The following is a 15,773-nucleotide window of genomic DNA, read 5'->3' on the forward strand; positions in this document are numbered from 1 at the left end:
ACTCTTTATTCTATGTTTAATTACAGTTTGGTGTTTTCAAGTTTTAATTCAATACACTTTTTTGATTTTTTGAAACTTTAGGCGATATTGCACAAAACAATATTTTCATATCCTCAGAGTTTTTAAGATCTCATCAGAAAGAGTATTGGTCTTGTAAGATTCCACATCAATGCGGTAAACTTATAAACAAGTTTTTTGCAAGTTAATACTGATATGAGTTCCTACACGACCAAGATTCGTCCTCCTGAGGCCTTTAACGAAAAAGTCCTGTGCAGCGAAATTTTATGCGCGATATATCTTCTAAATCCTCAAAATCTGGTTGATAACTGGAAAAGATGCCAGTATTAAATTGAGTCTAACTTACAAGACAAAACACAAAAGAGGAAGCAATTATAATTGCTCAGCGCTATACAGCTAGAGATCTCACCTTGGCCAACTGAAAGCAAATACAAAACTCGGAATATTTTTATTTGCGCTAATTTGCATCACCTTATCACCTTTCCAATGAATCTCATTTTCTTTACTCTGTTGACGTAACAGCAATAGGTTTCCAGTACCCGTACTTAACGCCAAGTCAATACCAGTACTGGGAAAGTCTAATTCCAAGTCTAAGTATCAGTACTGATCATAACACATTTAAGACTTGTCAGACTTGGCCAAGACTTGGCAAGTCTTAATCCAATTCTTGGCCAAGACTTGGCAAGTCTTAATCCAAGTCTTGGCCAAGACTTGCCAAGTCTTAATCCAAGTAATGGCCAAGACCTGCCAAGTCTTAATCCAAGTTTCAATAGCCGAAAAAAACGTCAAAAAGAGCAAAAAAACGTCAAAATTGGCAAAAAAAAATCAAAAATAGGCAAAAAAGGCCAGCGAGCTGTGGGTCTCAAGACACTAGGACCTATCAGGTACCTCATGCTCGTTCGCTACTAACTTTTTTGTAATCGGAATCAAATTTTGAGTATTAACGCATTGATTAGCACACATGAATAAGCTAACTCATATTAAAAATGAGCTTCCTAGGTGCACTCAAAAAAAGTTATTAGAGAACGAGCACCAGGCATACCTCATTTTTCGGAAATACAGTACTTGAAATCCAGAATTCTGACCAAAGTATAAATTGGATCGGGACGGGCCGTAGCTCATTCAATTGCCCGGAAAATGAGCTTACAATTCATAACTCATTTCCGATTATAAACCATATTTATACCGTTATAGCCGGGTTATAAACAGTGTTATAAACAGTGATATAAACAGTTCTAGCTGGTTAGTTGTAACTAGTTTTACTAGCACTAACAGATGGCAAGATTGGCTCATGAGCAAGTTCATATTGAGAGACATCTCTCGGCGCTTGTGCGGGCTGATTTGTAGTACTTTGCACTAAAATAGGGTCCACTTGGTGCTGAAAAATGGGACCTCGGGCTATCATGGGGGCCCTCACAGTAGCACCCTTTTTGACATTTTTGCCTCGACTCAAGTTCGACATTTGGTTTATCTTAAAAGTACATAAATTGGGTAATTTAGGCTATTTTAGGGGCTGAAACGGCTGAAAAATGGCTGAAAACGGCCCAGAACACCTGAAATACCCTCAAATGACCCTCCCGGGAAGCTAATAAAAACCTAATAAACAATTTGGTATGCTCCCGGCATTGTTTTTTTAAGCACCACCCCGGGAAAGTGCTCAAAAATTAATGCCGAAATCGTGGCACGTTGCAAAATTTTCACTCGAATTTTTTTGAAAAGTTGATTTTTACTTGGAAATCAACTTGAAAGTGTTACGCAAGTCTTTGCAAGACTTGTCAGACTTGTGAGACTTTTTTTGAGACTTGCCCAGTTTTAGAAAATGGAATAAGACTTGGATTTAGACTTGCCTAGTACTGATATAGACTTGGAGTTCGGTACGGGTAGTCTTTTATAGTCAAATAAAAACAGAAATTCGTTACTGATAGGTCTATAGGTCATTGTTTTTTCTTGTGAAATGAAAAATTTTCAGAGCAAGAAGTGTGCCCTGTAAACTCTCATTATTTCTGTTTAATTCTGATTATTGATTTTCAAGATATTTTCATAACTATGAATCGGAAAAAGTTATAATATCATCCTTTAAAAAACCTCAGGCAGCAAATAGTCAGATTGTCTATCCTAAAAATTCAATTAAAGCGGATTGCATATCCAGTAAATGCTGAGAGAATCTCACTTGTTAAAAAAATAGAAAAAAATTGTCAAATTTTTATCACATCATAAAAGAAAAAATTAGTAGAACATTCCTCTCGGTTGAAATATACAATTTTCATTATTGCAATTATAAACTCAATTTACAAATATATTCTTGATTAAACATCTACGTCAAGATAAACTGGATGATGTTATTAACACCGTTGGAAAGTTATTTGAACCGAAATGTGTATTTGCTGATTCATCGGTATGAAACAAACAGCGCGTCCTGAGATTTCAAAAAGAAAGGAACATCAATTTACAACTACTTTCTATCTAAAACAAATTCCATTTGTTCCACGTCAACATAAGTGTTTGTACATGCACACAAAAGGTTAAAATATGCCCGCTGGAGGTTGAAAGGACAGAATTGAGCAGACGTTACTTAAGTGCATATTCTAAGTCTCTAAGTCCTTCAAGTTTTTTTTTACAATGATGGAGTTTTCGAACTCAATTGCTCCTCTTTCGTCCCCCGCTAAATATTGTCACGCATCAGGAGAAATATTGTCACCAAATATTGTCATATTGCCACCAAATATCATCAGGATTCGTATCGGGTAAAAATTATAAGGGTTATCATAAGTCACGATGAGGTGTCATAGATGAGACTTTAAGGGTGTTACATTTACCCAAAAATCTAAAACTGTAGGGGAAATGAGTCTAAGTATTATCCCTTTTAAAAAAATCAAAATCTATAAAATTAAGGTTGCTGTAATTATCCGTTCCGCTTTTTCTTTCTTCACAGTTTTTCATAAACGAGCGTGAAACAATTCATATAAGTTTTTTTTTAAAAAAATAATTAATAACGGTTTTTACTTCTTGATGCAATTTTTAGCCTATTAAATGTAACAGTAGGAGCCCCTACCTTTAACTAATATTGAGCTAATTTGCGACAAAGGGAAAAGACTTTGTATAATTAGCACCTAGTATAACCGTTCCTTGGTCATCATACCCCACACTGTTCGCCCCTCTTTACATGTGATAAGGTTAGTTTTGTGGGACTTGAACTAGAGGCCAATGAACCAAATGGTTCACTTTATTTGGTAGGGGCGCTGGCTCGTAATGTACAGATATGAGTATGAGTACAATAGTGGTAAAATAACATACATATCGATAGTTTTTTTTCAAATGCCGCGGACTGCTGGATAGTGTTAGGGGTGGATCAATTTAGCATGCTGAAAAGATTGCCATTTAAGAGTTCAAGTTTATTGAAGAGAATTGATCCAATCATTTTTGAGTGATTGTGGCTATCTGCACATCAGAGTACGCAGGGAGAGTGTTCTGGTGTGAGTAGGTGCTGTACGCAGGAGGGGCAGCTGCCGGTTGGTTGAAAAAACCAGTGGAGGGAGGAGGGTTCATCGTTGGATTCTGCTGGTAGGTCACAGTTGGGTCAGAATGCCTCACTTGGGCACCTGTAATTGTGGAAACATAATTTCTAAATTTTGTATTATCAAAAAATAGTACTTAAAAAATCATGAATCATGAAAAGTTATTAAAAAGTATAAAAATATTCTAGATTTTTAAGGGTCATGATGTCAAGTTGAGAACACCAATATTGGTCGATGAGTGTTGTCTTTTTCTCATTCTTTTTAATATTTTACTTTTTCCTAGATGAAAAAAGCCATTATTTTGTGATGTGTAATGTGATGGAAAATATTGCTGAAAAAGATCCACGATAATTCCTGACCAAATTTTGTTTCTTGTGCAGCAATGCAGACGATATATCGTTACACGGCAGAAAATTATCACCTGTATTCTATGCAAAGTTATGCGGCAAAGGTCAGGCGAGGAAAAGGGAAACAGTGGTTTTAAAATAGTTAAGTCTCTGGAAAACATATAAATATTGAAAATGTAAACTGAATAAAATGCGATGAGTGATAATGAATAGAAACGGAAAATAATTTTTGTTTTCTTGAACACAATTCACTTCATTACTACATTTGCTTATGTATATGTAGTGAGTAGCAACATAATCGGATGTCAGAACCAAGCGTGAGAAGAATATCTGCTAATCAAGAAGAAGTCAGAAGATATCAAAACATTTGAAAAGTAAAACAATTCGTTTTTTTAAATCATGCAAGATGAAACAAAATTGAAAATAATTTAATGTTTTCGTGATATGTTGATGCAATGCTTTTGCTATTGTGTATCAAGTTTTCACTTTTTTATTGATACCAAATATATTTGTAGAATAATATCTTTTTTGAGACATTTTTATGTTTTTTTTCTACTAGTTAGGTAGAATTTTTATCGTACAATATTTTAGAAAAAAATCAAACGAATATCTTGTAAGTTGAAAGGATGGATACCTTGCCAATTTTTTCACATTCAAATGATCAAGTTGAATGAACTGGCAATTTTGCGGAAGAAAAATATGCAAATGAGAAGTCGCTGCATCAGTTTCTGCAACTACTTGAAATTTAGTTAAAGAAACTGGCCCCAAAATTGTATTTTCAGTTGTGAAAGGAGATTTGTAGTTTTATACACATCAAAAAACTTAGCACAGCGCCGAATAAGGCCTTATTAAATTCTTCAAGGCACATTCTTCAAACTTTTTTCTGGTAGACATTTTTACTTAGTTGTCGTTGTTGTGTAATACATGTAAATATAATCTACTCACTGGCTGACTTTGCAGCACAGTAGGTGACAAGTCCGATTCCCAGGAAACACATTCCACAGCACAGCAGTCCCAGGATTATTGTGAAGATCATACCTGCCCTAAACATAAATAATTGTTCAATTCGTCAATGAAGAACCAGCGAATCGACGCGCTTTGACAGAAAGCGTCAGAACCAAGAGCGTTTCAGAATATTTATAAATTTCTAAAAATTGCCTTTCTCTTTCCATGTTTCCCTATGGTGGTCGTTTTCCATATAATCGCTACCCTTCTTCACCGCTTTCTGAAAAACGATGTCACCATATGTGAAGCAACACTATCAATTTTGTGTTTAATTTGTGTTAAAGGAAATAAATAATCCAAGGACGCAGTCCTCGGCCCACAACATGTGTGGAACATTAGGAGTTCGACAGCGGACAGGGGTCGACTTCGAAGAGGCCGAAAGTCAGGCATGGGCCAGACCTAACAAAATTTGACAGTCCAATCCCAAAATATACAGACTTTGATCACTTTGGCCAGAATGATCAGATGAGGACCCTGGCCGAGATTGCACAGACTCAAAAACAGACCCGGGGCCAATGATATATCCAGATCTTGCGCCAGACCGAACAGACCCAGACTATGAGCTAAATCGAAGAAGCCCAAGTCAGGTCCGACTTAAACATTTTATTGACTATATTTAAATATATCTTTCAAAGAGACAAAGATTCTCTCTAGGAATATCCAATTTGTAGACGTAAAACGTTTGTGTTTGCTTTGATCAATCTATAAAATTTGTTTGGACGCTGTTTAGAGGAAACCATCTTGACATAATGCCTACAGAGATACTCGAACCGAGCTTATTAAGTAAGCAAAAGCACTCAAGGGCAAGTTAAACGATAAATTTAGAGTAGTATGACAACCTAATATTAAAGCTACTTTTTAATCAAAGCCCGAGTGATTCAAATTTGTCTACATTCTTAGTTAGATACGTCAATTAAATTATTAGTACGTGAATATCATAGATGAAACTCAAAAATGCACTACCTCACTGTCACCAAATCAGTATTGCGACGTATGTACTGCTTACAAAAATAACTACAATTTGGCATGAGATTCTTTATGTTTGGTTTGCTACGAATTCGGTAATTGTTATAGAATGTTCAACAAAAGTTCTATATGTTTAACATATCTCCACAGACATGAAATTTACACAAAAAAAGACCCCAAGGAAATCTCATCAAAATTCTCTGAGAAAATTCACTGTGAAATGTAAAACCACGTGAGTAGCAGTACAAGTAGAGGATGAATAACTACCAAAATCAGTTGAAATTTGCAAAATTTTCTTAATAACCAGACACAGAGTGTGTATTTGAAGCACATTTATCTGAGCTTAATTTACTTGTTACTGTCTATTTTTATTAACAGTTCTATTGTAACCTAGTATAGTTTCACTAAATAAATGTTTTGTGTAATTAAGTTAACGAAAAAACGCACAAAACGCAGTTGTTGCAGTTTATAATTGTTAATTTTATTTTTGGGCAGGAACGCGCCAAAATATTAAAACATCGGAGAAATCAGTAATTTATAGTATAGCGTACAAGAAGTTAAGAGCAAACGTAACTAGTGGACACATTTGAAACCAGGAAACCAAACTGGGTTATGTAAATGTTTAATTGTCATTGATAAGAGAGGAGATGTTACAACAGATGTTGTAAAACTACATTTTTTTCACGAATAGCTAACCAATAAAGTAAGAATGAACCAAGACAAAAAGGTCAATATATAAATATGCATCAGACAAATCTCCAAAATTGGATAGGCACCAAGCCGAATAGACTGAAACACGGGTACGGAACATCAAATGGATGTCTGGACTATGAACTCGGTTGCAGTGCTCAGTTTGGCCAAGGCTTGGTTCTTTTCGCTGCGGCAGAGATTGCCAAAATTATTTTTTGTCTAGCACGCAATCAAAATCTTTGCAGACTGTGCTCGCACAGTCAGCTGGGACATACTTGTCTAGAGTCGTTGACTTCCTGATTCATGTAGGAATAATCCCTTTTCAGATCATCGCTGAATTTTGAATCGTTGTTGTGGAAGATGTTGTTTATCAACAAAGTATGTTGCCTTCAACTGACATCAAAACTGAATTGTACGATAAATTTTAAGCTGAAAAAAACAAAAACAAAAAAATATTGAGTAGTGGTGTTTTTTGGTTTCTGCTATCCATTAAACGAAGAATGGCACCAAATTTGATTGGTAGAAAGAACTTATATCTTCAATTTTGATCTATACTCAAATCAACAGAATAAGTATTGTAAAGAACCTAGTTTTATATTCGACTTGCAAAATCACACTTCTGAGCACAAAAAATTCGAAATGATGTTTCTTAGATTCCTATTTTTGTCTTAACTCTCCTAAAAAAATTGTATGGTCATCCTTTTTTTTGAAAATTGAGAACTAATTCATTCAGGATCAAGTTAGATTCCGCCTTTATTCTACCTGTGTACAAAAGATTTTCTGAAAGAAATTCAGGGAAGAAAGAAATGAGCACGAGGAGGCATGCGATGCTGACTGGATACACTTAAAAAGAGTTTTCAAATGAATCTCCCGAAAAAGTTTTAAAAAGGGTTTCTTGTATCTAGCTCTGACCACATTATATTATTGACCTAAAACACAATTCAAATCTTTGCAATTCGATGAGACCCCAACTCCAAAGCAGCTAAGAGTGTAAGAAAGGAAGTTGAAGTTTTAACTTTAATTTTAGTAACCACCTAGAGTTCTCGTAAACTATTTGCTACTCCTCCTCATAATAGGGATCTGCTTTTCTCAAACAAAGTTTCAAGCGGCAGTCTTTTGAGCTCTGTTGGCTCAATTATTTAACAAACACTAGACCTCAGCGATACCATGTCTCCTTTTCCTATAGGAAAGAAATTAACACACAAAATCAACTGACTCTTGCTATTTTATCCTGACCTCACAAAACAGTAATGACGATCAGAGTTTTATCTGTGGAAACAAAAATTGATCTGGAACGAAATTCTTAGTACGAAACAAATAAACAAAACGACGAACAATTAATTGGCTCAGCCAGCAGTAGATGCCATAAAATGGACAAAAAGACAAAAGTCGAATTTTTGTTTAAAAGCAAATCGGTATTTAGAATCAAATTCAATATCTGCAGCTAAAATACAAACTTCTGCGACTGTCATTCATTTGTCATCAGATTTTTTTCTAACAGTTGGTGGTATTAAATAATATTTGACTCAAATAATTCAATAGTTAATTGCTTTTTGGTGATGTTTTCACGAAATATGCATGGGTTTTGGAACAGTGGATGTCCTAAGTTGCTTGCGATAATGAGTGGATGTGATCTGGAAAATGTTTGTCAACAAACACTTTCCAGCGTTGAAAGCCGGGAAGAAACCAACAAAACTGGAATCATAACATGAAGTGGTGGACATTGATTGGATACTTGGACTCTGAGAGGAATTCGGCATATGTGACGTGTTATAAAGCCGTGCAGTAGTACCCCAAAAATTTACTGGCGCTGTTTATTTGTTTGTTAGTTTTTGTCATTATAGTCGTTTTTTTTCATGTTTGAATCATAAACTCACAAAAATAAAATTAAGGAGTACGATTGCGTGACCAATTTGGTTGATTAATTGAAATTAATGAAATTACATGTTTCAAAGGACACCACACGTAAAGAGAGATAAATTGATGCCCCAATTCTGGGTAATTAAATGGCTGTAATGAGAACAAAAAATTTCGAGAATTGAATTTACTACCTATTGGCAAAAGCTGCCTTAATAATAGAAATCCAGAATTATTTACCAGAAATGGTACATTTCATAAGTAATAATGTATGTATGTATGTGTGTGTTTGTGTGCGTGTGTGTGTCTGTGTGTGTGTGTGTGTGTGTGTGTGTGTGTGTCTGTGCGTGTGTGTGTGTGTGTGTGTGTGTGTGTGTGTGTGTGTGTGTGTGTGTGTGTGTGTGTGTGTGTGTGTGTGTGTGTCTGTGTGTATGTGTGATGTGTGTGCGATGAAGTTTTTTATACATACACAGTGAGACATCCCTCCCGACACTTTCCATCGCAGCAGACATTCTTCTCTTCCCCCCTCAAAATTGATCTCCATCTACACTCGTAGTCCTCCTTACATTCGCCAATAACCTCCGTTGGCTCGTCCCATTCAATGTATTCGTCTTCATCATAGCCTCCCTTGTAGCCTTTGCGACCATGGTGATCATCATCAGCTTCATCATCGTCATCACGATCGCGTTGTCGACGTTCGGCGAGGGCGCCCGAAACCAGAAGAATCAGGGCAAGGTTTACAACTGAAAGACGCAACAGCTCACAGAGTTAATCTATTATGAGTTATTAGCCGCAACGTTGACTACCATTGTACGTTGTACGTTGTTGATATGTTTTTTTCGGATCTTTTTCCGGTCGGTCAACACTAGTACACTCTCCACCTCCCAGTTATAGAACACGTTCTATTTTAGTATACACATGAGCAAATAATATGCACCCAATAAGATGGGGGAGGGGGCGGATGTTTTCCTAGCGCCAAACATTTAAAGATATAACGATATTTGCGCGTGCTCCAAGAACTGAAGTCTTTACACTTTCATCAAAAAGATTATATGGATAACCATAGATTTATAACAACATATTGGCTGCGAGAAATCATGCTAAGAGTTGTACTGTCTTGCAAAATAATTTTTCCAAAAACTGCGCGAGTACATAGACTTTTAAACTTTTAAATATTTTCTCAATGAGTGCGCTAGAAAAATTGCGCTAATTCACTTCATAAATTGCTGACAAAAAGCTGCGCGTAAAGTTCGTTTAACTTCATTATTGTCAGTACTCTGAATAAGAACATCAGAGCTCTTTTAGCTATAGACTCACATTGTAAGTTTGAACCAATTATATCCATTAGTCACAACAAATTTACTATAATTGCGAAGTTACCAGGGTACCTCCATTCTGGTACGCCACGTGACCTAGTTGTGTAGATTACTACAAGTATATGATTTGATATGATTTCACACTCTTGACCGTACTCGATTTCTTAGTACGATCCTACCATGAAAGCAAAGAAGTCATACATGATCCTCGCATGAAATCCAATTTTTATATATGACCCCAGTATTAGGTCAACCCAGTGAAACAAAACTTGATACAACTTGCCATGTCATGCAAGGGCTTGAAAACTCTTGCAAAACTTAGCAGTTTTTTTAAGCGACTTTTTTTAAGCGAAAATTTTCCGACAGTTGTTGCATAATCTTATTACTTCTTGTTTTCAAATCCCTAAAACTTGACAAATCTTGCTAAGACCTTTCTTGCTAAGATTCTTTTTTGTTTATCTTATCAAGATATTATTTCTTGAATCTCTTGCAAAGGTCTTGCACGACCGTACATACCTTGAAGTTTTCTTACTAAGAACCTTACCAAGATCTTATCAAGATTTGTCAAGTTTTAATAAGCTTCTTATCAAGATGTTTCAAGTTTCATTTCACCGGGGAAGAACTCATTGACGAGCGGACTATTCACGAAACGCATTCGTATATGACTAAGATTACTAAGAATCATATATGACCGAGTATGACTACTAAGACTACATACATATGATGGTCGACCCGGGAATTGATTTACCTCAATTTGGCAATTAGCAGTTTCAAAATTTCCAGAAGTCAAAAATTTTATTGGACCAGACATTGAGACATATACTTGAGTTTGATCCACAAAAAAGCCTTCATTAAAACTTCTGAAGTGTAGACATCTGTAAACAATTAAATACAAACACAGAAAAAAACGAAAAACAATAACTTACCAAGTGTGTTTTTGTAGTTCATTTTTTTATACTGGTATAAAAAGTAGAGTAACGGCGGCGAAAATGGACAAAACTGAAACACTGAAACGTGTTAGAGCAAGCTTACAAGTTTTGCTGCAAATCGATATAGTTTAAATCGATTCTCAAATATGCTATGCGTATGAATGAATTATAGAACTATTGTATCTAGCTCGATTTTACTTTTCAATTGATACAAGCTCAGCTTTAACACACTCGACAAGGAAATAAAAAACTAATTTTATTTGTGCACAGTACATTTAGCAAAGTGCCTTTTTCCTCATTTCTCAAGTGCCTCTTATATTATATTGTGCTACAACAAAAATGGACAAATAAATATAAAAACGCACGGCTTCCTTTTTCATTCTGGTTTTTTAAAATGTTTTCTAGGCTAACATTTTTTCATAATCATAAGTCAAATAAGTCACTAAAAGGAGGTATATTCTAAACTGAGAATATCCTCAAAATATAATACCCATAAACTGTCAGAAATAACATTTTTAAAATGAAGATGAGTGCAAACATAAAAACCAGGAAGCAAGTATGAAACTTGTACAAAGTTTAATAAGATCAGCAAAAGACACGCTTTGCTTCCCTACGAGGATAAACTACTTGAAGCCGCGACATTTAAGTTGAAACTGAAATTGTTCACAGTTGATTAATTGTCAACAAAATGTTGAAAGTCAACTAATTCACAAAATAAAACTGATGACGTGGGTTCGGCTCCACTAAGCTGAAAAATAATTTGCTCTCTTTTCAATTTCCATATTTGGTCTGGATTAGAAAATTTTTGTATTTGTGTGTTCAATCTTTAATTGAAGCTTCTCAAAAAGGAAAAAATGCTTTTTTTGTGTTGAAAAAAAGCTGATTAAAAAATTGCTGAGCAGCATTTTGGACAGATGATATAAATCATTATAAATGACAGCAGGAAAAAACCTTCACTGTTAATTGTCCCACGGTTGGAAGGGAGAAGTTTCTAAGCAGCCGTGAGTTGTGCACGTCGAAACTCTTTTTGGGTTGTTAATACCTGGAGTATAGCCTCATGGTAATGTACTGAGTCAGTGCATTCCAATAGTAAAATCAATTTGCAGTATTGATTAATTATAAACCAAGTAGTATCAAATTTGGCTGGGCTGCTACAGATCACACAATACGGGATCTCTTTATGTATGCCAGTCAAACTTGACAAAAGATATAACAAATCGAAGGCAAAGATATATGCCTAAGACCTGTCTGTGCTATAAGTCTCAATTTAAAATAGTTGGGGGGCTGAAAGTATTAAATTTATAAAAGAGTAAATATAAAATTACAGCTTACTAATTACCAGTTGTGTAGTGGTGAATTGGAGGTGAGCTGTTGGGCGATCGTTCACTTGGGTGTTTCTTCAGTTATGTTATTTGTCGAAAAAGAAAGTTATAAAATCAAATCTGGAATTATTTGTCTAAGTTATTAAACAATTTTGTTCGACTATTTTATTGTTAAAGTGAAGTTAAATTTTGAGAAAAAATGAAAGCAGTTGTCTGCTGCTTGTTTCTGGGTGTGATTTCTGTCTCTCTAATTTTATTCCGTCCCACTTCGCTGAGAGAAACAATTAATTCCTCTCAGCTCCGTTTGGGCCGATAGGGAGCGAATCACAAACTCACGTTCATAGTGAGGTGCTTCTTAATTTTCCTATTGGCCGAGAAGGCAAGAGAATTAACTCTTTTTTATCTCACGGAAAAATTATTGAAACTCCAAAAAATAATAAAAATCTAAAAAGCTGAGAGCATCAATTATTGATTTCGTAGGCGCCTGTTTTCTGCTTTTCCCCTCTTCTAAAACCGCAACAATTATGGTTTTCTTGGGGGCTTTTTATGAGACTCTATTGTCTTTCCCCTGAAGCAATCTGCTTCATCTTTATTGAACTTGGGGGGAAAGATCTGCATTGCAACTGTCAAAAGCAGAAGTAATTTAAATCAAAAGAAACTGTGGTTTTACAGGCCGCCTACGTTCAACAACGTACATTTTCTATCCTGGATATAAGCGAGGAGATCCAGGCCTAAAGTTGTGTTATTTAAATAAGTCGAACTGAGTTGTTTAAATACTTGTGTACTGGTAGTCTTAATAAGCGTTAGTTTGTTTAGCGCGCGGCGAAAGAATGGTTAATTAGCGCCTAAATACGTTCGCTCTAATGCGGGATTAATTATCCGCTCATTTGTAACAGCTCTCGTAATACTACAGCTCACCCCGATTTTTAAGATAAAAAAGAAAATGATTAAAAAAAGAAATATATTGCATCGTATATAATTTTATTGCGATTGAGACATATAAATGAGTTACTACAAGTTTAGAAAGTTATGAAATTAATCGCAAAGGGCAACAATGGTATGCTATAAAATAAATCGCAAAGGGCGATAATGTTGTGCTGTATTATTCAAAAAATTCTGGGGGCAAAATGACTGGGCTTGACATCGGACTGTTACCATCGTCTTCGATCAAAAGAACCTCTTGTATATCGTCCTCAGTTGGTTTGTCCTTATCCATTGATTGTCGCTTTTTGTGCTTTTTAGCTCTCCTTTTGAGCTCGGAAATTTTGTTTCTTTGTTCTTCGTTTTCCTTCATTAATTGTGTTATTTTCTTTCCTAGCTCCAGATTCTTTTCTCCAAGTTTTTTGTTGGCGTTTGTTATTTCCAGATGTTTCAAGGAGAACGTTTTTAGCATAGTTTGTGCATTCGATTCGCTGGTTTTTTGGAGTTGATGGGCAACGACATATTGGCGCCGCCAATAGTCGTTAAGTAGTTGCTTTTCCTCAGGTGGTTTCTGTGATTCCATTTTCAGTTGTTCAAATTTCAGTTGCAATTCTTGCAACTCTGTTTCCTTTTGAAACAGTTCCTGCCTGAATGTGGTGTTTTCCTCTATTAAACTACTAGTATTGATGTTTGATAGTTCTGGCATCTCAACAGGAAAAGCGGAAATTGCGTCGTAAGGGACTTCAATATATGCGTCGAGCATATTATTCCTAAGGGTATAAGTGCCCTTCATAGGGTCGCGATTTTTAATTCTCCACTTGTTGTTTTCTGTGGGGAGCGAGAAGGTTTTCAGAACTGGAAGCTTTTCGCTGTTGACTAGTATCTGTTGATGTCCATTTGACTGGATGATGTTTATTTTACTAGCAACCTCAAACTTGTTGTAGTTTGGTTTCAGGAAATAGAGGAGGGTATTAACGTACCTCGGGTTTTCTTTGTTCATATTTTCCTCTCGCGGTTTCTGTAATTTCAAACATTCTGAGGGTATCTTCCTGATAGCGTCGGGAACGAGATCTTCAATGTTGTTCATCTTAATAATTTTGTTTTTGTGATTGCTAATTTGTTGGATTGGGAATTGTCTCTTTCTGCTAATTTGCCAGTTGTTTTCGGGATCATATTGACTGGAAGTTGATGGAGATGCAATAGTTGTAGTAACTTGTTGTGTGTTCTGAGGTTTAAATGGAGGCTTTGAGAAAATAGGAGGCTGGGAAGAATGGGTTTGTGTTTGTTCTTGTTGTGTTGTCACTTGTTGATGTTGACTGGGGATTATTACGCTTGCGAGTGTGGGTCTGGTAGTCATTGTTAGTGTTTCCTTGTGGATGATCTAAAATTATTTGATTTTGGTTAGCCTGTGTCATCAATATCACACATTATGGCTTCTTTTCAAGTTTGCAATTGTATTGCTAATATAAAAAAAAGTATTCTATTGTAAAAATGTTTTTGTAAGGTTTTGTTGCTAACTGCTTTACTTAAAAATTATAATGCTAAATGCATTTGTTATTAGAGTTTGGTATAAAAGTTTTTGTTTTGCTAAATGCAAAGTTAATTTTAATAAAGGGAGGGGGGGTCATAAATTAAAAAATTTTTATACTTATGCCAGGCGGGCAGCCCTGGCACAAGTACGTCTTTCTCCGCTGCCCGGAGGTGTGAGTCTTGGGGCGTGCGTCACACTAACACGGCTGCAACGACCCGTGCTGCTGGGGAGACAACCTTGCTGAGCTGAAAGAAAAATTTTTCGGGTCGTTTTTGAAAATTTCAGTTATCGTGTTAGTGTTCTGAATTATTTAGGTTCAAAAGCCAGGGGGGCAGGCTGGAGAAAGCTGAGGTAACCCCTTCCCGAGGAAAAGTTAAAAGGAAAAAAAAGATCGTTTGGACTTGAGTTGTTTTTGGTTTATCAGACAACGTCGTCTAAAAAATTTTTGCAAATGGGACATTTTTTCTGCTTATTTGTACATACTCGACAGAATCGATGTTCGTCATGTTGGGAAAAATGTGGGTGTTTTGTTACTCCTAATTCTGTTTTCATTTTTTTGCATAAATTGCATCGGAAGTAGGATGTGATCAGGACGGGAAGACAAGGTCGAAGACAGATGGGACATTTAGGGTTTGGGTATCTCTTAAAAAGTGCTTTTCTGCAAGGAATACATACATAGTGGGGATTTTCTTTGGGGAATTGCTTGTGTAGTTTTTCTACAATAACGGTTTTCCGTGAACATATAGGGCAGATAATGTCCTTATGGGGATAGAACCAACGGAAACCGTCGAATAGGGATTGTGAAAGACCCATCGAGTGACTGTTCTCTTATTTTCCTTAGATAGAAACAGGAAAACCTTTGAGAAACTGCAGTAGGATGAGATTAATGAGGAACGATATGGCAAGCAAGGTAATTAGGATTAGGATAAATATTTTTGTGGATAGGTCTAGATTGGTCATTTTTAGTATCTGGAGAAAATTTGGCGAATTGCGGAAAGGAGGTAGTTATTAATAAAAAGGGATATTGTCAATGCGCATAAGAGAACAAATAGAAGAATAGACAATGTTATGGGTTGCATTTTGTCAATTCAATGAGTAGTGTAGAACTAGGGTGAAGGAGGTGATTTGCTCCTGGTAAAAACTGAGTTGAATTAGGGATATCGATTGGATTAAAAATAAAATTAGGGAAAGAAGTAAAATTTTGGATGTTCTTGGACTCATTTTAGATTATGTGGTTGTTTTTTCGCAACGAGGGCATAATTTATAATCTTCTACGCAAAATTTACAAAAGTTGACGGGCTTATGATCACTGTGATGAAACGTTTTTGCAACAGAGTATTGAAATCTTGTTTGTTT

At 35.8% G+C, this 15,773-nt stretch overlaps 1 protein-coding gene across 1 annotated transcript; it reads right to left on the reverse strand.

The window, feature by feature from the left end:
• Positions 1-2,200: 2,200 nt before the first annotated feature.
• On the reverse strand, positions 2,201-10,947 carry LOC142351139 (uncharacterized). Its single transcript, XM_075403252.1, has 4 exons — positions 10,641-10,947; positions 8,868-9,141; positions 4,826-4,923; positions 2,201-3,617 (listed from the first exon to the last, which is right to left on the reverse strand). Exons 1-4 carry the CDS (start codon positions 10,660-10,662, stop codon positions 3,433-3,435), a joined length of 579 nt encoding a protein of 192 aa, XP_075259367.1. The 5' UTR covers positions 10,663-10,947; the 3' UTR covers positions 2,201-3,432.
• Between the last annotated feature and the right edge of the window lie 4,826 nt (positions 10,948-15,773).

Source organism: Convolutriloba macropyga, chromosome 1 (assembly GCF_964194025.1).
Source record: "Convolutriloba macropyga chromosome 1, txConMacr16.3, whole genome shotgun sequence".
NCBI lineage: Eukaryota > Metazoa > Xenacoelomorpha > Acoela > Convolutidae > Convolutriloba > Convolutriloba macropyga.